At 50.3% G+C, this 23,374-nt stretch overlaps 2 protein-coding genes across 2 annotated transcripts; both read right to left on the bottom strand.

Moving 5' to 3' along the window:
- Window positions 1–346: 346 nt before the first annotated feature.
- Window positions 347–23,374, bottom strand: HOGA1 (4-hydroxy-2-oxoglutarate aldolase 1). Its single transcript, XM_082722186.1, has 7 exons — window positions 22,681–23,374; window positions 12,453–12,581; window positions 12,098–12,225; window positions 11,487–11,621; window positions 11,138–11,234; window positions 9,398–9,531; window positions 347–1,292 (listed from the first exon to the last, which is right to left on the bottom strand). Exons 1-7 carry the CDS (start codon window positions 22,889–22,891, stop codon window positions 1,143–1,145), a joined length of 984 nt encoding a protein of 327 aa, XP_082578312.1. The 5' UTR covers window positions 22,892–23,374; the 3' UTR covers window positions 347–1,142.
- Window positions 13,025–18,820, bottom strand: LOC309860293 (uncharacterized protein C10orf62). The gene has a single exon (XM_082722191.1). It carries the CDS (start codon window positions 18,146–18,148, stop codon window positions 17,462–17,464), a length of 687 nt encoding a protein of 228 aa, XP_082578317.1. The 5' UTR covers window positions 18,149–18,820; the 3' UTR covers window positions 13,025–17,461.

Genomic DNA, 23,374 nt, shown 5'->3' with positions numbered 1-23,374 from the left:
CTTTCTTTTTAGCCAGAGTAATTTTAAAAACATTCATCTCTGGTTTATGCCACTAGTTAAGTATCACTGAATAAGGTTAAACATTTCTAGAGAAAGCAGCCTTTTTGGCTAATGTGCTAAGGTGTTTCTAAATATCTTGGTTGAACATTTTTGCCTCCTACCTCCCACCCAGAACTTCATCAAGCCTTTTCCCTAGGCCACCACTGATCTAATACCTTCTTTGCTGTAGACTGCTAGGGCCTCCCTCAGAGCTGGGAGAAAGCAGACCTTGAAAGTTAAATTGCTTCTAGGCAATTATTGACATCCAGGCAAGAAACCTAAGACCTATTTGTACAAGGCCACACTGTTTTCAGTTATTCAACTTTATTGTAAGAACAAAGTATTATTTTTAACAAAGAAAGCACAGTGCCTAAGGCAAGAGGATGGCCCAGTTTCAGACCAAGTCTCTTTCCCTAATGTTTCAGACCAAGTTGGCTAGAAGTCCAAAATGTAACATTTATCCACCAGGTGTCATTATTTACCAACTCTGGCAAGGCCCTGGGCCAGCTCCACGCTCTCTATAGTTGAGATCAAGGGTAGAGATGAGACTATGAGATGATCAAAATGGATTTAGGAAAGGCACTGTGTCTGGAATGTAACTTGGGGGCCTTTCAAAGGCCAGAGACGCTTTTCTGATTAGGTTTCCGAACTGTCCCTCCACCCCCCAGTTCCTCTGGAGGAGTCAGGTTCTTAGGAAGAGCCCTGGCTCCCTGCTGCACTGTGCTGGGTTTAGGTGTGTACCCCCAAGTCTAAGTGGCCGTCCCATCTGTAAAATACATGACCTTACTTTTGCCCCAGTTGCCCCCTGCTCTTGCCGGCTGGTTCCTGGTCATGTGTCACGGGGCACAGGAAGGCACAGGAGAGGGACAAGCAATTGCTCCTCCCCAGACGGAAGGTCTCTAGAGAGCCAGAGTTGAAGCTACAAATGTCAATGGTCATGGGGCTGCGAGCATAGGAAATGGGTGTGCATGGCAGAGCCTGGGAGAGGCTCCCTAGAGGACTGAAGTAGGAAAACAGGCTTTGAAATCTCATACCCCCATGTGCCTCTTCAGCTGCAGGTACAGGGCAGGAAGCTGAGATGGGCTCAGGCCAGGCACCTGCCCTCAGAGCCAGCCATTACTGCTGAAGTCCATATGCAGCGCCTCCTCATCCTTGGGGCTCAGCTCCTGCAAGGGGGCACGGCAGGGGCCTCCGTAGTAGCCAAACCAGTCCATGGTCTTCTTCAGCCCGGGGATCCCAAAGCGCCGGGTCACCTGTGGAGCAGGGCCTGTTAGAACATACTGGGGAGTCCCTGCCTGCACATGTCTAGACACACGTGTCACTTTAGAAAGTTAAGGTTCCTCCCCACCTCCCCAGGTAAAGTAACTTTACCAAATTGGTGATACATTGGTTAACTGGAAATTCAGACTGAGAGACCAGAAGGCAGGGCAGCAGTAGAGAACACAATGCTAACAACTCAGATTAAGGAAGTCCCCTCTTTGGGTTTTAGGAGAAAAATCCACCCCACTGAGGAGAAACGTGGCATTCACTCATCAACCTGGGAACAGAGACGATTGTAAGGCCGTGGGTCTGCAGCCTGGATCCCAGGGACCTAGGGCCAGGGCACAGGCCTGGGAGGCCAAGAAAGGGAAGGGTCTGTGAGAGCGTCGGCCATAGCCCAGACCTCCACTGGCCCTGCAGGAGGGACACTGATCCACGCATAGCTCCCTCCTGACCCCAAATCTGAAAAACAATGCGTCAGCTGTCCTGAGAAATTCCATTATGTAGCCATATATCACAAACTTACTACATCCAAGCAAGTTTTCTTGCCTAAAAAAATGAGGGGCTGGACGACATGATATCTGGAGGGTTTTCCATTGTGAGGGGGACCAGAAGCTATTGTCATAACTTAAAATCATGCATGGGGTCTTCTAGAAAATGAAGCGTCAAGTTTCTTCGCCTTTGGCATAATAACCAGCAACTGGTTATTTCATGCTGATCAGAAGTGTTGGGTGAATCTCTGACTATCTAAAAGCTAGGAATGTAATCATTACTTACTAAAGTTTTATTTTGGAGGGAAGGTAAAAACCTTAGAAGTATGGGTTTCACAAAGGGTAAAATAATAAAAGAGGTTGGCTGGGGTAAAGTTGAGAGCTGCTGATGAATGACTGATGACCATTTACCACTGGTGACCAGGGAATTTTTTCTTGAAATGAGTAATACACCATCCTCCTCCTAGCCTGGCCCCAGCCATAATGTTCTAATAACCTCAGCTTTTCACCCAAAACACCCAAAACATGAGATGCAAAAGACCTAAGGGAGAGGATGGGAACAAGAAGTACCTAGAGAAAAGCTTTCTTCCACTGTAGGTGTGTGACGTCTCTGAGTTGCCCCCTCCTCAGACCCACAGAAATAACTGAATGCTTTGGTGGTAAAGAACACAGAAAGTCCTAAATATAGCCAGGGCAGGAGGTTGGCTGGGTGGGAAGGCAGAGGAAGGACATTGTGTTCAAGCAAGGCAGGGCAACAGGGTGACATCAAGCTGCTCCTGGGGTGACTGAGCCGACAGCCCAGGCAGCAGAAAGGTGTTCCAGGCATTCCTGAGTGTGTGCCCAGAGCTGGCACAGGAGGAGGCCCCGAGGGAAGAGTAAGGCAGGATGGCATGCGGAGAGCTAGCGGGGCAGCGAGCATCCTCTCCCCCCAAGGGGCAGCCCACGGCTTCATCTGTCAAACGAGGAGATGACAACACCTACCCCATGTCACAAGAATCAAATGGGGAAAATACCACTACAAAACCACACCCCCAAGGGACCTAAAAGCTCCTCCTTTTCCTGTCCTGATGGTATGCTGGTTCTGGAACCTTCTCTCTGCAGGTGGGTGGGCATAGAGAGCAGAGGTCCCACCCCACTGGAGTGTCCAGTACATACCAGAGAGTCTGTGCCCTGATGGGGCTTGGCTGAATGGCCCTCATTTCTGTAGTTCTTGTGTCCTATTAATAGGGCATCCTATCCCAGAAGAACCTTCATACCCAAGGAGACTTGTGCTTTCCTCCTCAGCTGTCCTTTCTCTAAAGCTGAGTTCACCTGCTCCTTGGCAGTAAAGATCAAAGCTGGGAGAGAGATCTAGAGCCCACCACTTTACCCAAACAAAGCATTACTGCTTAGCCTGGAACTATCACCTCACATGCAAAGCTTAAGGGGGTGCCAACAAAATCAGTCATCAAGTTTAGTGCCATATTTTCTTAAAAAATCAAAATCAATGCAAAAAAAAACCCACAATGAACAGTGTCAATGTGTGTGTTTTTTTTTTAAGATTTTATTTATTTATTTGACAGACAGAGATCACAAGCAGGCAGAGAGGCAGGCAGAGAGAGAGGAGGAAGCAGGCTCCCTGCTGAGCAGAGAGCCCAATTCGGGGCTCGATTCTAGGACTCTGAGATCATGACCCGAGCTGAAGGCATCAGCTTAACCCACTGAGCCACCCAGGCACCCCAGTGTCAATGTTTTGAATTAAAACATTGGATCCGGGCGCCTGGGTGGCTCAGTGGATTAAGCCGCTGCCTTCGGCTCAGGTCATGATCTCAGGATCCTGGGATCGAGTCCCATATCGGGCTCTCTGCTCAGCAAGGAGCCTGCTTCCTCCTCTCTCTCTCTGCCTGCCGCTCTGCCTACTTGTGATCTCTCTCTCTGTCAAATAAATAAATAAAATCTTTAAAAATAAATAAATAAATAAAACATTGGATCCGAGGGGCGCCTGCGTGGCTCAGTGGGTTGAGCCTCTGCCTTCAGCTCAGATCGTGGTTTCGGGGTCCTGGGATCGAGCCCTGCATCCAGCTCTCTGCTTAGCGGGAAGCCTGCTTCTCCCTCTCTCTCTGCCTGCCTTTCTGTCTACTTGTGATATCTCTCTCTGTGTATCAAATAAATAAATAAAATCTTTAAAAAAAAAAAAAAGGATCCAACAGAACCATGCCCTGCCATATCGTGGCCCGAGGCAAACGTAAATGTGTGCCCCTAGATCCGTGTTCTGTATGGTTTTTTTGGTTCATTTTTTTTTTCTAGGAATAGATGCATTCAAGCCAGGAAAGTTAAATTATAATAAATTATGTTTTTTAATATAGATAAAATATTTAAAACTGAAAGAATGCTGTTTTAATGCACCTACTTTTAAGTTTTCCAATATATTTTTTTGAAACAGTTTGATGTTCTATGGGGGGCAAAAATCACCATTCAGAAAAATACTTAGAGGGGCACCTGGCTGTCTCAGTTGGTAGAGCCTGCAACTCTCTCTATTGTCTTTTTAAAGATTTTATTTATTTATTTATTTGACAGAGAGAGAGAGAGAGACAGCACAAGCAGGTGGAGTGGCAGGCAGAGGAAAAGGGAGAAGCAGACTCCCCACTGACCAGGGAACCCAAAGCAGGCGGGGCTGGATCCCAGAACCCTGGGGATCATGACCTAAGCTGAAGGCAGATGCTTAACTGCTTCACTGCCTAACTGACTGAGCCACCCAGGTGCCTGCAGCCTGCAACTCTTGATCTTGAGGTTGGAAAAAGAAAAAGGAAGGGAGGGAGGAAGGAAGGGAAAATACTTAGAGTTTCCACTTCCAGAAAGATGGAATAGATGTATTTTTCCATATTCCTCCCAACAAATACAGCTAAAAAATCTTGGACATTATATAAAAACAAATGTAAGACTCTGAAAGGTAGAGAGAAGGAAGACAAGCTAAGGACTTCAGGACCCAAGGAACACAGAGATGAGTTCCTTGGCCTCGGCTGGAAGCTTAAGAAGGCAGCAACCCTAAAATGCCAATGGGTACAGATAATACGAGCCCCCAACAAAAGCCTATTCACTCAAGCCAAGGACCAGGAAGGAGCAGCCTGGTAAAATGGAAAACTTTAAGACAATCACCACTCTACTCCAGCCAGGCGCCCCTGCAAAAACCATGGCCCCATCCCTACCATCCCCATCCAGGCCAGCAAAGGTTGAATTGGGAGCCAGAACTTCTACCCGACTCTGGCAGGAAAGAGTGCCCTTGTCCACCTCCCCAACAATGGATGGTCTTAGCAGAGAGGAAAGTTAGGGCTTACACAGCACTGCCCACACCGAAGGAGGCCACCCCCACCCCAGGCATATTTGTAATGTCAGTGGAGGCCACATGGGAAGCATTAAGGAGGCATTCCTACCCCTTCTGTCAGGGAAGTATCAGTGGAAGTCAGGGGCAGAGCTATAATTTTTTAAAACCCTCCCCAAAAGAAATCTTCAGGCCCAAATGATCTCATTGGAGAATTCTAGAAAATGTTTAGAGAATATTTAACACCAATTCTACACAGTCTTTTCCAGAAAATAGAAGAGGAGAGACTACTTCCCAGTGAATTGATGAACCTATTACTATCCGGAGACCAAAAATCAAACAAACGCAGTGCTAAAAAAGGGGAAAGCTACATACCAATATCTCCTATGAATATAGACAGAAAAATCTTCAACTAAGTGTTAGCAAATGGAACTGAGCAATATTTGAAGAGAGTTACACAGCATGACTAGGTGGGATTTATTCCAGGGATGCAAGTCTAGTTCAATATTAGAAAACCATCCATGTAACTCACCACATTAGCCAGCTACAGAGGAAAAAAAAAAAAAATCACACAATCATATCAAGGCAGAAAAGCAATTGACAAAATGCCTCCTGTAGTCCCACACAGACTTGATTACTGTAGGTACGTAATAAATCTTCTTCTTCTTTTTTTTTTTTTTTTAAGATTTTATTTATTGGGCGCCTGAGTGGCTCGGTGGGTTAAGCCGCTGCCTTTGGCTCAGGTCATGATCTCAGGGTCCTGGGATAGAGTCCCACATCGGGCTCTCTGCTCAGCAGGGAGCCTGCTTCCCTTTCTCTCTCTCTTTCTGCCTACCTCTCTGCCTACTTGTGATCTCTCTCTGTCAAATAAAAAAATAAAAATATTTTTTAAAAAGATTTTATTTATTTATTTGACAGACAGATCACAAGTAGGTAGAGAGTCAGGTAGGAAGAGATATGAGGAAGCAGGCTCTCCGTGGAGCAGAGAGCCTGATGCAGGGCTCAATCCCAGGACCCTGGGATCATGACCCGAGCCGAAAGCAGAGGTTTTAACCCACTGAGCCACCCAGGTGCCCCATAATAAATCTTAAAACCAGGTAAACTAATTCCTCCCACTTTGTTATTTTTTTTTTCCAAAATTGCTTTAGCTAGTTTAATTCTTTTGCCTTTCCATATAAACTTTAGAATAATCCGGTGTGGTCTTGCAGAGGGATACACACCAATGATGGGAGCAACAGATACCCAAAAATCAACTGGCACAAATATGCCTGACCGATTTTTTTTTAAAGATTTTATTTACTTATTTGACAGACAGAAATCACAAGTAGGCAGAGAGGCAGGCAGAGAGTGGGAGAAGCAGGCTCCCCGCTAAGCAGAGAGCCGGACACGGGGCTCAATCCCAGGACTCTGGGAACACGACCTGAGCCAAAGGCAAAGGCTTAACCCACTGAGCCACCCAAGTGCCCCAGCCCAGCTGATTTTTGACAAAGGTGCAAAAATAACTCAATGAAGACAGATGATCTTTTTGACAATGATAATGGAGCAAATGGATATCCAGAAGCAAAAAGACAAAACAAAACAAAAAAAGGAACCTCCACCTAAGTCCACACTCCATACAAAAATGCTCTCAATACAAATGAAAATATTGATGAGTTGGACATCATCAAAACTATTAAAAACTTTTGTTCTGTAAAAGACCTGTTCAGAGAATGACAAGACAAGCTACAGATGGGGAGAAAATATTTGCATGGTATCTAAAATATTTGCTGGTATCTAAAAGATATAAAGAACTTCCAAAACTCAATGGTAAAAAGAAAAAAATCCAGGGTGCCTGGGTGGCTCAGTCAGCTAAGCATCTACCTTTGGCTTAGGTTATGATCCCAGGGTTCTGAGATCAAGTCTTGCTTCAGGTTCCCTGCTCAGTGGAGAGCCTAGTTCTCCTTCTGCTGCTCCCCCAGCTTGTGTGTTCTCTTTCACTCTGACAAATAAATAAAATCTTTTTAAAAATCCAATTATAGGGCGCCTGGGTGGCTCAGTGGGTTAAGCCGCTGCCTTCGGCTCAGGTCATGATCTCAGGGTCCTGGGATCGAGCCCCGCATCGGGCTCTCTACTCAGCAGGGAGCCTGCTTCCCTCTCTCTCTCTGCCTGCCTCTCCGACTACTTGTGATTTCTCTCTGTCAAATAAATAAATTAAATCTTAAAAAAAATCCAATTATAAAATAGGCAAGAAACATACGACATTTAAGAAGATATACAGATGGCAAATAAATACATAAAAGATGTCCAATAGCATTAGTCATCAGAGAAATGCAAGCTAAAACCACAACGAAATGTTACTACACACCTATCAGAATGGCTAAAATAAAAAGTAGTCACGATGCTTAAAGCTGGTGATGATACAGAGAGAATGGGTCAATCATACATTTATACTGATGTAAATACGAAATGCCATAGGCACTCTGGAAAACAGTTTGGCAGTTTCTTAAAAAACTAGACATGCAACCATCATATGATCCACTAATTATTGATTTATCCCAGAAAAATGAAAACTTACAGTCATGCAAAACCCTGTGCATGAATGTTCAAGCAGCTTTTCATAGCCCCAAACTGGCAACACCCCAGCTGTCCTTCCACCGGTGAACAGTTCCACGAGCCGTGGCCTGGCCACACAGTGAACCACCGTTCATTAATAAAAAGAAATGGGCTGTTGCTGCGTGCAACAACTTGGATGGATCTGCAGGGAATTCTGCAGAATGAAAGCCAGCCAATTTCAAAGGTTGCAGACTCTATGATCCCATTCATAGGGGCGTCTCGAACTGACAAAAGTATAAAAATGGTGAACGTATGGGTGGTTGCCGCAGTTAAGGAGGGGCTGGGGGAAGGAGGGGAGCAGGTGTACCCATGAATGCATAATATGAAGGATCCTTCTGGTGATTAAAGACTCTGTGTCTGGACCATATCAATGTCCAAATACTGGTTGGGATATTGTACTTTAATTTTGTAAGATATTTTGGGGGAAACTGGGGGATGGATGGGTACATTTACTCTCCCTGTATTCTTTCTCTCTCTTTTAAAGATTTTTATTTATTTATTAGAGAGAGAAAGAGAGAGCGAGAGAGCACATGCAGGGAAATGGCAGAAGCAGTCTCTCTGGGATCATGACCTGAGCCAAAGGCAGATGCTTAACTGGTTGCGCCACCCAGGTGCCCCTGTATTATTTTTTACAACTCCATCTGAATCTACGGTTATCTCAAAATTAAAAGTTTAATTTAAAATATGCATACAGGGGCACCTGGGTGGCTCAGTGGGTTAAAGTCTCTGCCTTCAGCTCAGGTCATGATCTCAGGGTCCTGGGATTGAGGCCCGCATTGGGCTCTCTGCTTGGCGGAGAGCCTTCTTCCCCCTCTCTCTGTCTCTGCCTACCTCTCTGCCTACTTGTGATCTATCTCTGTGTCACATAAATAAATAAAATCTTTAAAAAAAAAAATAAAATAAAATATGCATACAGGGGGGCCTGGGTGGCTCAGTGAGTTAAGCTGCTGCCTTTGGCTCAGGTCATGATCTCTGATCTCGGGGTCCTGGGATCTAGTCCTGCATCGGGCTCTCTGCTCAGCAAGGAGCCTGCTTCCCCCCACCCCCACCCCGTCTGCCTCTTTGCCTACTTGTGATCTCTCTCTATCAAATAAATAAATAAAATATGCATACAAACGTGTCCATAAGAAAACACATTGTCCTCCCTGCATCAGACGCCAATACGGCTCAGCACCGCATGGCCAGGCTCTTGACAGGCATTCCATCTCGGCTCGTCTCCTTGACTTGCCCAATACAGAATCAGGGTACACCTCTGACTGCAGAATAGATTACTCAAAGACAAAACTCTCCTGGGAAATCTGGGCTCTGAATACACCCAGCCTCCTAACACCTCCTTTACCCCTAATCATTCTGTTTTCCAGGATCTGAGCCCTTCTAAAGCTGAAGGAGAGGCCCATGGTTCACCCTCTCCAGGTAGCGTGTCTCTAAGGAAGGTCCCTGGATTTACTTAATGTCACCATGATCAGCCAGGATATTTGTCTTAATGCTTACTCCAGGTCTAGAGGGCTGGAATTTTAAGTGTCTCCCTAAATGAGTTCCAGTGCAACCAACAGGGCTCAACTTTGTCTGAAGTTGTGATTTTCTGGAGAGGCACAAGGAGTTCCCATGCTGGGACATACTCTAAAAGGACTTTCTGAAAGGGAAGACACTTCCCATTGAGGGCACAGACACACTCTCCCCCCACCCCATGCTCTGGGGCCATCGTCCGGGAGCTCACCGCAGTGTTTGGCTCAATGAGGCGGTGCTGCAGTTTCCGGGCATCTTCCCATTGCCCCGTGAGGCACAGTCGCTCCAGCTGGCACACCTGAGCCCCCAGGACGTTGGCCAGGGCACACACGCCCCCCACAGCTCCTGCCCCACAGTAAGATTGCAAAACATCAGCCAGAGCTGCTTCTCATGGGCGATTCCAAACCCTGAGCCCCTGCCCCTCTTATTCTGGGGAAAGAGGATGTGGATTTCCATGCCGCTGGCTAGCCATGTCCAAGGCACGCTCTGTGAGTCCAGAGTCCAAATTTCCAGAGTGAAAAGCTGCCAGCATATTTGAAGTAGGAACCCACAGGCTGAAGGTCAGGGAACAGAGCCTGAGGCTAACTTAAGGACAGTTCCTCCCCTGCACCCCCCAACATACCTCCCAGACTGAAGTCCCACCGGCCAGTTGACAACACCTCCACTAGCCTCTGACTCATCAGTGTGGGAAGGGGGTGGAGTGGACAGGAAGCCTTCGCTCTTCTGAAATCTTATTCTTCCCCCTCCCCTGTGAATTCAGCCTGGGATGATGCTGGGCGTGGGGGCCAGTGGAAGGAGCCCTGGACACAGTCAGGAGACCACGTATTTCCTCCCACTGGCAGCATGAATTTGCATGAGTCACAGACCTCCCAGTCCTCTGTTCTCATCTGGGCAGTGAAAACGGGCTGGCTGTGATCTCGGGAGGCCTTGCCACTCTGCCAACCTGTGATGTGACTCTAAGGCTAGTTAGGGGTGACCCTAAGCATGGTGGCCTCAAGACCGGAGAGTGGGAAATTTGGAATGAGCTAAGATAGCTACCATTTAGTGATCCCCACTCTATGCCAGTCACTATGCAGACACACCACCGAGGCTCTCACATTCTCACAACACCTCCCTGCTTTACAGAGTAGAGGCGAGGTTGTACACCCCGCCCGGCAGGACTCAGTAAGTGGCCGAGCTGAGATTCCAACTCACTTCCCCCTGCCTGCAGGGCCCGGGCTCTTTCCATCTACTCCGCCCTCAGGAACAAGGCTTCAGTGGGTCCCCTCTTCTGGCCTTGCACTTTGGAGACTGCAACGTGGCAGAGGAGAGATGTGCAAGGACCCAGGCTGCAAGCCACAGTCTGTGCAGACCAGAGGAGAGGATCCACAATGACCCCCTCAGCGCCGGGCAAGTAACGCAGATATGGACTTCCTGGGGCTTCAGCCCAAGGGAGCCGATGGGTCCTCTCTTCCCGGCTCTGGGGCTCAAATCCAACCTGAACCCAAGGAGCCTGACCCACAGCAGACCAGCACAGCTGCTTTAGTGGTGACATTCCTCGGATCCTGGACTGGAACAGGAAGATCCCAGGCCTTGCCTCTGAAGATCCCAGGCCCTGCCCTCTAGGTCTGACAGTTCCTTCCGGCCTGGCTGCTGGGGGAGGGGAAAACAGACTCCTGGACCAGAGGAAAGGCCCCAAGTCCTCTGTCCTCAGAGGGCGACTTACAAGGTGAGATTAGATGAGATAAATTTGTTATAAGCAGAGAGCCTGGGACTAAGAACAAACTTCAAGCATCCCTGCTACAGCCCAAGGACTACACATGGCCACTGTCTTCTGCCCAGAAAGGTCACTCGTAAGCCTCCAACAGTCAGACAAGTGAGGCAAAAGGACCCTGCAGACCCAGACCCAGCCTTCATGCGGGGCCTGGCTGTACCACCCACCGTGACAGTGTGAGAGCAGCAGGGGACCTACCCACGGCATAGCTGGCCAGAAGGAAGCCAGCCGATCCAGCCAACACCTGGAAGTCCTGCCTCCTGGTCTTGTGAACCAGCAGCCCCATCTTGGTCACCTGCAACAGCAAACCTGTGTGAGTGCTAAGCCTCGAGCTTCCACGCCACGCGAGACGGGGCCTGGTCAAGGGTGGGGGAATGAGCGCCTCGGCCCCAGAGAGCTCCCCTCAAACTTGGACAGAGCTTCAGAGAGCCCACATGGTGGGAAGAACCCCAACAGGAGCCCAGGACTGAAGTGGGTCCCAGAGCCTCCCTGAAGCTGAGAGCCCGGGAGAAGAGGAAAGACCCCGGCGGGAGCCGCTACCACTCACGTCACCACCACTGTCCTTGATGCCCACGATGTTTGGGTGCTGGGAGAGCGTGACCACCGCATCCACGGGCAGGTCCAGCCCCGTGTTGGCTGGGACGCTGTAGAGCACCACAGGAATGGGGGAGAGGTCAGCGACCTGAGGGAGGCAGAGAAGAGGGAGAGGCAGAAGGCAGCTGCCCCAGGCCTGAGGAGCCCCAGGCACAGCCCACCACCAGCAGCTCCGGGCCTGGGTCCCCACAGGGCCTCCTGGACAGGCCAACCTCCTGGACTAGGAGTCACAGTGCTGTGTTCCTTGCTTATAAATGGTAATAATAACATTTTGTGAGTGCTTTCTATATGCCAGGCTCAGTTCTCAGTCCTCTGTATTTCGATGGAGTTAGGTCCTTGCAATGACCCCATGAGGAAGCCACCATCACTTCTCCCCTGTGAGAGGTGAGGAAACAGCCATACAATGTGGCTGGTCGGTCGCCCAGCAGCATCTCTCCCCGTTCCCCCAGAGGCCATTCATGGGAAACGGGCTCTCCTCTCGGGCCCCAGCTTCACTGTCTCGTCTCCTCCTCCAGCCTCCTCTTGGTCACAGGCCCCAAACCCATGCCCACGCCTCACACCCACCTTGGTGTAGTGGTGAATGAGGGCCGCGCTGCTCATACGGCCACGATAGTAGCAAGGGGTCACCACGATGGCAGCATCAGCCCCAACCTGGGCCATGCTCACAGTCATCTCCACGGTGGCTTGAGTGGCTATAGGAAGAAAGCGGCGTCTTCCCTCTGTGGCCTATAGGCCACAGCAGGCAACATGACAGGGGACAGCAGGAAGCAGAAGGGCAGGGCTAGGATCCCAGGGCAAGCAAGGGGTTCAGAAGAGACAGAACCAGTAGCCTGGACCAGCCCCAGGGCCAAGGAATCTGGCTCCCCACCAGCCCCAGGCACCCCACCAACCCCCTGAGCCCAGAGCACCGTGGTCTCACACTCGCAGCCGGAGCCGGCTAGCAGGAGTTTGTCCTTGGGCATGGCCTGGCGGACTCGGCTCACCACCTCCAGCCGCTCGCTGCTGGTCAGGAAGGGAAACTCGCCATTGGAGCCCTGGACCACGAAGCCTGCAAGAGAAGTCCCATCACAGTCAATGCCTCCCCATCCTCTGCAAGCAACCGGGACATTGGTGGTACATGCACCCGTGTGACTACCTCCCCAACACCATAGCTTCTCACACATTTCCTTCCCATCTTTGTCCTGATGCAGGCAGAATGTTTTACCCAGTTCTGACGGCCGTGTCCGCACCATTTTCTTTGTGTTAATGAACTATCTTAGTTATACCCCAAAGAATTGATAATAATAAAATCCACAGGTGTGTACCCAGCACCCATGGCAACCCTCCTTGGATCACCTTTTTCTTCCTCTTCTAGCTGTCCTGACTTGGGTGTCATTGTTCCCCTTCATGTCTTTATCCCCTTAAGATGTACACATTGACCCATAAACAAGACACAAGACATTTTTTGCCATGTAAGTTTTACAGAAACAGAATCAAGCTCGTAACAACGTTCTGCAGTTTGCTATTTGTGCTCAAGATCATGTTGTGACCTTTGTCCACAGCAGTACACAGTTCTGGTTCATTCATTTTAACTGCCATTATAATCTATGGTGAGGTTCGACAATACTTTTCATTCTCCCGTTGTGAACATTTAGAATGTTTCCTTAGTTTTGCCATCACAAATAATGCTAAAACAAACACGTCCACTAAAGTCTTCTGTGCCCATGTCTGAGCTGCTCTACAGTTCACTTGGGTGTGTGACTGCTGAGTCACGCCTCCATGTATCTTCACTTGCCAAATGTCTGCCTCATTAGCTGGTTCGCACCCCGTTGGCTCATGGAAGGGTCTGTTAGTGTTCCTCCTTGCCAACACTGGGCAGAATTCATTTTTGCCAATTTTCTGGATGAAAGTGAGAATTAATTTTTTTCAATTTTCTGGGTGAAAAGTGACATCTCATGATCTTATTTTGCATTTTCCTCTTTGATCGATCACCTGAGCGGTTTCTAATGCCACCCGGAAGGTGTCAACCCTTTGACATCACAGAATTGATGCTCTTTGGCTGAATCCGAAGGGAATGTTAGTATAAAAACATTTTCCTCTCTGCTTCCTTCTTTCACTTTCTCTTTCCCCTTCTTCCTCCTCTCTACTCCCTTCCCCTCCAAAAACAGTGTTCTGAAATAGCTGACAAATGCAGCCTGTGAGACAACAAGATTATTAATAAATAGGAGACCGCTTGGGAGAAAGGAAAGAGAAGAAAGCTGGGGGGCGATACTGATCCACAAAATCCCTGCCAGGCAGTTGAGAGACGGGGCCCGTCGCTTTGATTTGGAGCTTCCTGATAGTCAAAGCTAAAAGGGAAATGTGGTCAGCTGACAGATCGCGGACCGCAAGATAAAAGCAAAGCAGCTGCCCCAGAGACACACAGTTTCCTGGCATCGGGACCAAGAGAGACTGTTCCCGTGAGTCATCCTTAGGGGACACGGTGTGATGGAGAGTCAACTTTTCACCACGAACCTTTTTCCATGCTGCTCATGACAGCACCAGATCCCACGGGGTGGATTGCCACAACGGCTCCCTGAATAAGTAGCATTTTGGTGGCATTGCAGGGAGCATCTTGAGGCAAATAGTTTTTGGCTTCTGTTGTGCTACCTCCTCGGGGTCCATTTCTCCATGTCAGGCCAGGAGCCTCCTCCTGTCTTGTTACAAAAGGTGCTAGTGGTTTCCCAGTGGGTCCCCCTGTCCCCAGCTGTGGGGTCGCTAGCCCCAGAGAGGAATGGATCAGCATCCTCTACTTCGAGGTCGAGGATTCTGAGACTGAACTTTTGCCCCTCCCTCAATAGAAATGGCTCCAAAGACACCTCCCTCCCTCCCTCCCTCCGAAACCCTGTGGGCCACTGGGCCGGGCCAGTTCCTGCTCCAGTCACTTCTTCAGCAGTGCTCACTCTTCCCCAAGCCCCCCTCCATTCTGGTGGCCAGTTCCAGGGACTCCTGGACCCAGCTGTTTTGCACTCTCAGAGGGGAAGCAGGACCCTGGGCTCAAGACTCGACCGGTGGCCTTTCCCTTGTCTCAAGTAAAGGAGCATGTGACCCAGTCCTGACTCCTAAGGAGGAAATCAGGCCTGGCTGGGGAGGAGGGAGTATCACAGAGTCGGGGAAGGCTTGGACCCAACTCCCCTTTTGAGCAAGTTACATCATGTCTCTGAGTCCCCATTTCCTTTTCTATGGGATGACAATAAAAACATTTCAATGTTTGGTGCGCCTGGGTGGCTCAGTGGGTTAAGCCTCTGCCTTCGGCTCAGGTCATGATTCCAGGGTCCTGGGATCGAGCCCCCCCATCGGGCTCTCTGCTCAGCGGGGAGCCTGCTTCTCCCTCTCTCTCTGTCTGCTTCTCTGCCTACTTGTGATCTCTGTCTGTCAAAGAAATAAAATCTTTAAAAATTTTTTCAATATTTTTAAAGGCCCAGACAAGAAAATGTATAAGAAAGCACTTTGAAATCTTTACATTGATGCTGCCAAGAGCCCCCTCTCTCTTCTGGGTGGGATATCCAGTGTTAGGCCTGCTGTACCTTCCCTGGTGTAGAGAGGAGACTAGAGGAGGGGGAGAGCCAGGGTCCCAGATGGGTCAGGAGTGAAGACAGTGGGTGTTGGAGCAGCAGTGTGGTGGAGTGGCTCAGATGCATAGACTGAACTCACGAGAGCCTGAATGTAATTTTCAGCACAGGAACTCATCAGCTATGAGATTTTTCTTGGGGGTGGGAGGGGGGGTAAGATGGCTTCACCAAATTTCAGCTTCCTCACATGAAAAATGGGGACCATACAGTGCCCTCCTTAAAGAGTTGTGAGGCTTAAATGAGATACTATTTGTAAAGTGCTTAGATTAGAACCTAGCACTGTTCGCTGAGAATTAACACTGGTACAATACCAATGGCAGTCTTTGAATTTGAATGGCACCCTACCACCCTTGCTTTTTGTCTACTTTGGGAGCCGCCCGCCAACATCTTCTAGAGTGACTGAATATTTTTTTTCCATTGACATTTTTGTTACAAAACATTTTTCTACGTTTTTTATTTGCTAAATTATTTTTAATGTAGGCCTCATACACAATGTGGGGCTTGAACTCATGACCCTGAGATTAAGAGTTCCACCAACTGAGGCAGCCAGGTGCCCCTGTTACGAAGTATTTTAAATTTAAAGTGTATATATATACATATGCACACACACATATATATTAACATTTATATAAAGTCACTTATTAGTAATTTTAAAAATATTCAAATACTGGGACATCTGGCTGGCTTAGTCCGTGGAGCATATAACTTTTAATCTCAGGTTTGTGAGTTCAAGCCTCATGCTGGATGTAGAGATTACTTAAAATCTTTAAAATAGATAGATAGATGGATATATAGAGGAAATCAAATACTTCCAATTATGCCCCATAAAATCAATCAACAACGTTTAGGGTGTTTGTCGATTTATCCATCTTTTGGAAGGATCTTTCTGGGTGCCTTCTCCTGGGAGTGTGAGGCCCACAGGCTGGGAAACACTGGTAAGCTTATTAACAGATGCCAATGGTACATTTCTGTGTAAAGGAGCCACTGGGGATTAGACAGTGCTGTGTAGCTGACTTCTCCCCACTTTCATGGGAGAGGCAGCTGCCTCCCTTGAACCCCCTTACTGGAGGTCACCCCTTACCCCAGAAACAGCTTCTTGGGACCCAGGAAGAGGAGGCAGGGGGAGTCCCAGGCTTGAGGGAGGGTACAGAGAGTCAGGACATGTGGTAAGAAGACAGGGGTAAGCATGAGAGAGGGAACCCTCTCTGTAGGGCCAAGGGGCACTGGACTGAGGGGCAACACACAGCAGGACTCAGGGTCTGAGCCTTGGAGTCGGGCAGAGCTGGGCTCTAACTCCAGCAACACCACTGTCTATGCCCTGTCAGGCGAATCACGTCTCTAAGCCTCAGGGGTCTCATCTGCAAGACGGAGATAATGCAATACTGTCTCCACGGGACCAGGCTGTACGCTTCACACAGAACGTGGCATATGCTAAAAACTGGAAAGAAAAAAAAAAAGAGGGAGCTGCTGGTAGTACTAGTAATACTCCCAGTTAGTGCTAGCAGCCGCCACAGCCACAGCCCTAGTACGATAGAGAGTATACGAAGAGAGAGTATAGGGCACAACAGCTCGGAAGGTAGGAAGGGGGAGGCACTCATGGGGATCTCAGTGGCCCCGGAAAGCAGGGAGAGAGCCCTCCAGTGCAGGACTTGAGCAGCAGTAGACAAGGTGAAGATGACACCAAGAAGACAAGAGACCCACACCCCACCTTGCTTACTAGCTCCTGAAAGCCTGTCTCTCTCCCCACCTCCTAACACCCGCTGCTCCCTCCTTCCCCGGCCACCAGTGGGTTGGTGGGTGCTGAGCTCCTGGGAGACGTCTCATCCCCAGAACCTGAGACCCGGGGAAGCTGATTTATGGAGTCTTGAATCAGCTTGGCAAAAAGCCCAGGCCAAGGGCCCCTTGAAGACGACTGTGGGAGTAGGAAGCCTCTCCCCGTATCCCCGTCCAGTCCTGAGGCTGGCCACAGAGCCCCCCCGACTCAGAATGAGGGTATACAAGGCTTTATTGGCTCAGTTCCAGGCATCTGGTGTCGGTCTGGGGCTCTCAGCTTCTCCTGGGATCTGCCTCGCCTATCTTCTCTCAGTGGGTCTTCAGGGGCCTGCTGAGTGTGTCTCAGCTGCTTCCCTTCCTTCCATCTTCCTCTCCATCAGGAGCCATTCTCTGCAGCAGACCCTCCTCAGAGACTTGAAGGGGTCCAGGAGCTGTGGGGGGCTGCGGAGGAAGGGGTTCGGCTGGCAGCCTCTCACCCTGGGCCACACAGGGTGCCCCACAGGAGAGAAAACAGGACTGCAGTCATGTGCCAGCCCTGTTGGGGGAAGGGGATCTCCATCTGTGGTTAGTTGGCTTCAAAGGGGTGGTAGGTCTGCTGGCTACGGTTGGGCAGACTATGGCTCTGGTGGCTCTGATAACCCTGGTGACCGTGGGGACCATGGCTGTGGAAGGTGTGCGTGTGGTTCAGGCCAGCTACCGCGGTGTCTCGCTGCATGAGGAAGTTCCCCTTCAGCTTCAACTCCACCTCCTCAAGGGCCTTCAGCTCCTCCTGGTTGATGTCTTTGGACTCCAGGTGGCCTGAGTTCTGGTACATCATGGCGCGCTGCAACATGGAGTTAGCCAGCTGCTGTCCCAGGTTGTCAATCTCCTTGGTGCAGGCAGCCACAGCAGCCCACGTGGCCGCGTCGGTGGACGAGGATTTTCCTGACTCCCTGTGTGTCTCTTTGGTCACCGAGGAACCAGACAACCTCTGCTTGGTGGTGAAGGCCTCCCGGTGCACGGCTGTGCCCACCTCGCCTTGCCTGGTGGTGACGGTCTCCACGTGCACCGTGGTGCTGGCCTTCCCACTGCCGCTCTCAGGGGGAGGCGCGGTGCTGCTGCTGCAGGAGGCCAGCTTCTCCTCAGAAAGGCGGCTAAAGTGCGATTTAATCCAGTTCTCATTCTTTGCTCTGTGACCTTCTGGTGGCTCCTGCTCCTCCTGTGAGGGCACAAGGAATATCTTCCGTCTCTTCTTCCTCTGCTTCCACAGCATGAGGCCTCCACCTCCGAGTAAGAGGGCAGCCCCCAGCACCACCTTGCATGATGGTTGCTGGATGAGCTCCAAGATGGCCTCCAGGACCCTAAGCCAGGCAGGCAGAGCTAAGAGCACACTGGGAGGGAGGGAGCCCGGATGGTCTGGTTCATGCTTGAAAGGGCAGGTTTCCTGAAGCTGTCTGACAAGCAGGCCACCAGTGGGACCCTTCCTAGGATGCCCCTCCCACCTCAGCAATGAAGCCCATTGTGAGGAAGGTGGCTAGGGGGCAGGGTGGGGAGAGGCCACAGCATCCCTCCTATCCAACCTGGCAGGCCTTCCCTGAGGCCCAAGTCCGGTCTCCCACACTGACAGCTGTCCCCAAGGTCAGTGGGAAACTAGCTTCCCCAATTTTGAGTCCCTTCTGCCTTCTGCTTGTGATCCATTCTGTGACTCAATCCTTGTTCTTTTCCAATCTTTGGTTTCTCTCCCTCTCCATCTGGTGGCCCCCCCCAGGGGGCAGGAGCCACTGACCACGACTGAAGGACCCCCTTGGTTGGGCTGGCCTCCATTCCTGGCAGTCTGACGTTGGTGTCTCCTTTCATTTAGGGCCACCCCTGCTGCCAGCTGAGCTCATTCCATCCCCATTTGCAGCCCCAACCCCTTTACAGAGCAGGGCCCAGATGGAAAGGGGCCCAGGAAGGAGCTCATTCTAGAATAACATGAGGTCACAACTGAGAGGAGACAAGCAGTGAGCTGAGAAGGCAGAGTGGGTAGGATAAGGGTCTTGACCAGATCCCAGATCCCAGGGGCCATTCCAGAATGGCGGCTGCTATGTATTGCCTTAGTGATGCACCTGCAAACCCAGAATTTGCCCCCCTCCCCCTGTGCCTTGGTTAAATAGGCACAGTTTAGATGCTGAGCAGGTGGGCCACCTGACCAGGCTCTCTGTAGGTACAAACAGTGGAGAGTCTGGCCTATAATCCCAAATTATATCCAGAGCCTCTCAGGATAGAAACAGGCCTGGGCTCCTCTGTTTTTCTCCCAGAGGCATCTAACACATTAAAAAAAATAAAAAATAAAAAAACATTTCACTTTGGGGCGCCTGGGTGGCTCAGTGGGTTAAGCCGCTGCCTTCGGCTCAGGTCATGATCTCAGGATCCTGGGATCGAGTCCCGCATCGGGCTCTCTGCTCAGCGGGGAGCCTGCTTCCCTCTCTCTCTCTCTGCCTGCCTCTCCGACTACTTGTGATTTCTCTCTGTCAAATAAATAAATAAAATCTTTAAAAAAAAAAAAATTTCACTTTTAAAAAGCAAATGCCAGGGTACCTATGTGGTTCAGTCAGTTAAGTGTCTGCCTTCAACTCAGGTCATGATCCCAGGGTCCTGGGATCACACCCCACATCAGGCTCCCTGCTCAGTGGGGAGTCTGCCTCTCCTTCTGCTGCTCCCCCTGCTTGTGCTCTCGCTCTGTCAAATAAATAAAATCTTACAAAAAAAAAAGAAGAAGTAAATGCCAAAGCAGGGTTGTGAAAATTGTGATTTCTTAAAAGAGATTTTATTTATTTATTTGACAGAGACACAGTGAGTGAGGGAACACAAGCAGAGGGAGTGGGAGAGGGAGAAGCAGGTTCCCGGGGAGCCCAGTGTGGGGCTCAATCCCAGGACCCTGGGATCATGACCTGAGCTGAAGGCAGATGTTTAACAACTGAGCCACCCAGGCTCCCCATAAAATTGTAACTTTTCTTTTTTTTAAGATTCTATTTATTTATTTGACAGAGATCACAAGTAGGCAGAAAGGCAGGCAGAGAGAGAGGAGGAAGCAGGCTCCCCCCGAAGCAGAGAACCCGATGGGGGGTGGGATCCCAGGACCCTGGGATCATGACCGGAGCCAAAGGCAGAGGCTTTAACTCCCTTGAGCCACCCAGGCGCCCCATAAAATTGTGACTTTTTAAAGCAAAATACTTCTATTTAATTAGAAGTGTACATACTAAAGGAATAAGACATATGCTCAAAGTTTTATGGGAAACATCATCTCCCTAGTCCTGCTGAAGTAGATCTATGTTGTCTGCTGACCTCATTTGGAAATAACAATTCAAAGTTCATCTCTGAGGTTGTTTGTGGGAGTGAGTTCAGGGCCAAATGGCCCCTCTACAACAGTTTTACCCTCCAGTCTCCAGTTATAACTTTCATTTAAAAATGATACTCTTTATACAAATCGTCAGTAAAAATTAACAATGAAAAAATTAGAAATAAAGAGAACTACACAGTTTCAGGCAATACCTTCCAGAAGAATCTCTAACTGTTCACTGATTCATCAAGGGCAGTTTCCCACCTCCCCTTTAGATGACCTTTAACTTACTGCAGGAGGCCCTGGCAATGTGGTATGTGATGGCTTCCTCCTCTGCCCCTGAGTCTTGGGCAGCACAACCAAAGCGGGAGACCAGAATAGGACCAGAGAAACACTGTCTATAGAGCAAAACTTGTTCACGGCTCCTTTCCCAGGCATTCTGGCTGTGTCCTGGGAGCAGGGACAGGACCCTATGGGCTCTATTCTTTGTGCCAGGACCTCACACTTGAGCTCCTGGGGAGGAATGCATTAACCCTGTGGCTCAGTTCCATTCTAAAATGAAGAAATCAGATTAGAGAGGTTCAGTGATTTCTCCAAGGTCGCCATAACTGACAGATCCAGGATTCTTACCCAGGCCTTCTAACTGCAGATGCTGAGCTCTTTCTACCCAGCCCAATGCTTCCCTGGTGTGTGGGTAAAAGAGAGATGGGGCAGGAGCAGGCACCTGTGTGGGTTGCATGAGAAACAGGCTAGTGGGCACCCATGAGAACAGGAAGTAGATGTACCCTTCGCCCATGCCTGTGCTCCTGGACAAGCCTATGCCCTCGGCAGGAGTGGATGATCAGGTAGGAGGGAAGGAAGGATCCAGAGAGGAGCCTGGGGGTGTCAGTGGATTATCTTGGTCGCAGGCAGACACTGGACACAAAGTTCACCCCACCCCCAGCACCAGGATGTCCTTGAACCTGGAGTGTGAAGCAGAGTCTTCCTGCCTCTTAAGATTCAAGAAGTGAGGGGTGCCAGTCAGTGAAGCATGTGACTCTTGATCTTGGGGTCATGAGTTCAAACCCCACAATGGGCGTAGAGATTACTTAAAAAAAAATTTTTTTTTAAATAAAAGATTCAAGGAGCTTCTCCCTTTGCTTCAAAAAACCCTGGCCTCTGTGCAGACTTTCAGGCCCCAGCGAGCTGAGCCCGAGCAGAAATTTACTTCAAGTTTGTGTCACTGCTCACCGTGGGCATTCACAGGGCATTCACCGTGCCCTAGGGAAGGCTCGCCTGCACCTCCGCCCTGAGATGTGGATGGGGTTTGAGTCAGGCCAGCAGTCACTGTCACAAAGCGGCTCTGCCCACAGTGCCAACAGCACTGTGGTCCTAGAGACTGTGACCACTGGATCTGTAACTTCTAAGGTACATAACCCTTCCCTATTGACTGCGTGCTTTCGTTTGTCCTCTCTCGGATTTTTCTCCCAGCCAGCCGGCGATGTGGGCATTACTACTCCCAGGTGTCAGATGGGGAGACTGAGGTTTAAAGAGATGATCTCACAGCTAACTCAGCGGCGGAGTTGTGATTTGAATCTAGAGTCCACCGCTCCGCCGCAGTCAGAACCTCTCCCATTTCCAGAGCTGGTGCCAACCGGACTTTATTCGTTGAAACAGTGCTCGCTTCGGCAGCACATATACTAAAATATTCGTTGAAACAGTGTGGTCTAGCAACTCAGCGGTTGGTGTAGGTGGAGTAAAACACCCCAGTGTAGTCCTTCAGTCAGACTTGGGTTCAAATCCCAGCTCCGCCGTGTGTTAGCAATGACCTTGGGTGAGCGACTATGTCACTCTGAGCCCTAGCTTCCCATCTGTGAAATGGGGCTAGTGAGATTACCGCCTCAGGGACTTGTCATGGGTGACAGACGAGGGTGGGCAGGATGGGGGGAATTGACCCCTTCTTCTTCCCTTCACTTACTGTGCCTGTGGCTGTGTCGCACATGGAGTGTTACAAGTGTCTGGTCCCTGACCTCGGCGAGGGGAGACCCGTGTGTAAAGAGAGAAATGAGTCTGAGGATCCAGAACAGGAATTAGTTGTGCTAAGGAAGGCTTGGCTCAGAAGAGAGTGTGCAAACAAGGCTTTTAGGGAGAGGAGCCCACTGGCTGCGTTACCACGTGACACCCCTCGCTGCCTTCACAGCCGCATAGTGGTCGGTTGACAAGGACTTTCGTCCCCATTATCTAGTCTGACCCCCACAATAATGCTGGGCTAGGAAGGCACCCTGGTAGTTTACAACCGGGGAAACTGAGGCAGACGAGACTCAGTCAAGGTTGCAAGCTAGCAAGGAGCTTCCTGCCTCTTAACTCCAGAACGGTCCCCTCTGCTCCTCTCCCATAATAAAATGACCCCTGGACACCTAACTGTCTCTGAGCAGCTCCCTGGCTGAGGAGCCTGGGCTCATTCCCATCTTCCCCCACTCTCCCAGAGGACAGATCCCACTTACCTCGGAAGGGTAAGGTACCCAATTTGTGCAGATTCTCCTCCAGTTTCTCATAGTCCACCTCTGCCGTGGCAGTGAAGGGGGTGGTCACAGGGGGGTAGATGCCTGCAATGTCCACCTTCCTCCCCTCCCCCGACGCCCAGGCCCCCACCTTCCTAGACAAGCCCCTGCTCAGCCCCTGCCTCACAGAGGACCAGATTCCACGGCCCAGCATCTCTGCGAGAGGCCCGAGGCCCAGCTGGTCTCTGCCCCTGCGTGACACAGAGTTTACACTCCTTCCTACCCTTGTTAATGATCAGTGTGTCTAGTTAAAAATTTGCTGCCCCTTGACTGTTGGCGCTGGGGCAGGCCTGGGCTGAGCGTCCCCAGGGTCAGAGGCTAAGCCTGTAGGCCCCATGGCTATTCTTCCCTTAGGGAGCGGCTGGACAAATGCCACAGCCCAGTGTCCCTCTGGCCAGGCGCGGGGGCGGGTTCCTGGAGTACGACTCCTCCGGACCCCGGAGAGCTTCTCTAGTGGGGGCCCAGCCGGGCCCTCCTCCTCCAGTTGCCAGCCCCGCCCGGAAGGCCGACTTCCGCTTGTAGGGCCGCGGCTGGCGGAGCCCGAGCCGATTGGCTGAGCCGCCCCTGCCCTGCGGGGTGGAAGCGTGGTTGCTGAGCTGCCGCCTGGGAACCGTGACTCCCCGCCGGCGCTCCAAGG

The sequence above is a fragment of the Mustela nivalis genome, assembly GCF_964662115.1.
Source record: "Mustela nivalis genome assembly, chromosome: 2".
Lineage (NCBI taxonomy): Eukaryota > Metazoa > Chordata > Mammalia > Carnivora > Mustelidae > Mustela > Mustela nivalis.
Note: the sequence above shows the minus strand (reverse complement) of the source record. Positions and strands in the feature narration are given on the sequence as shown.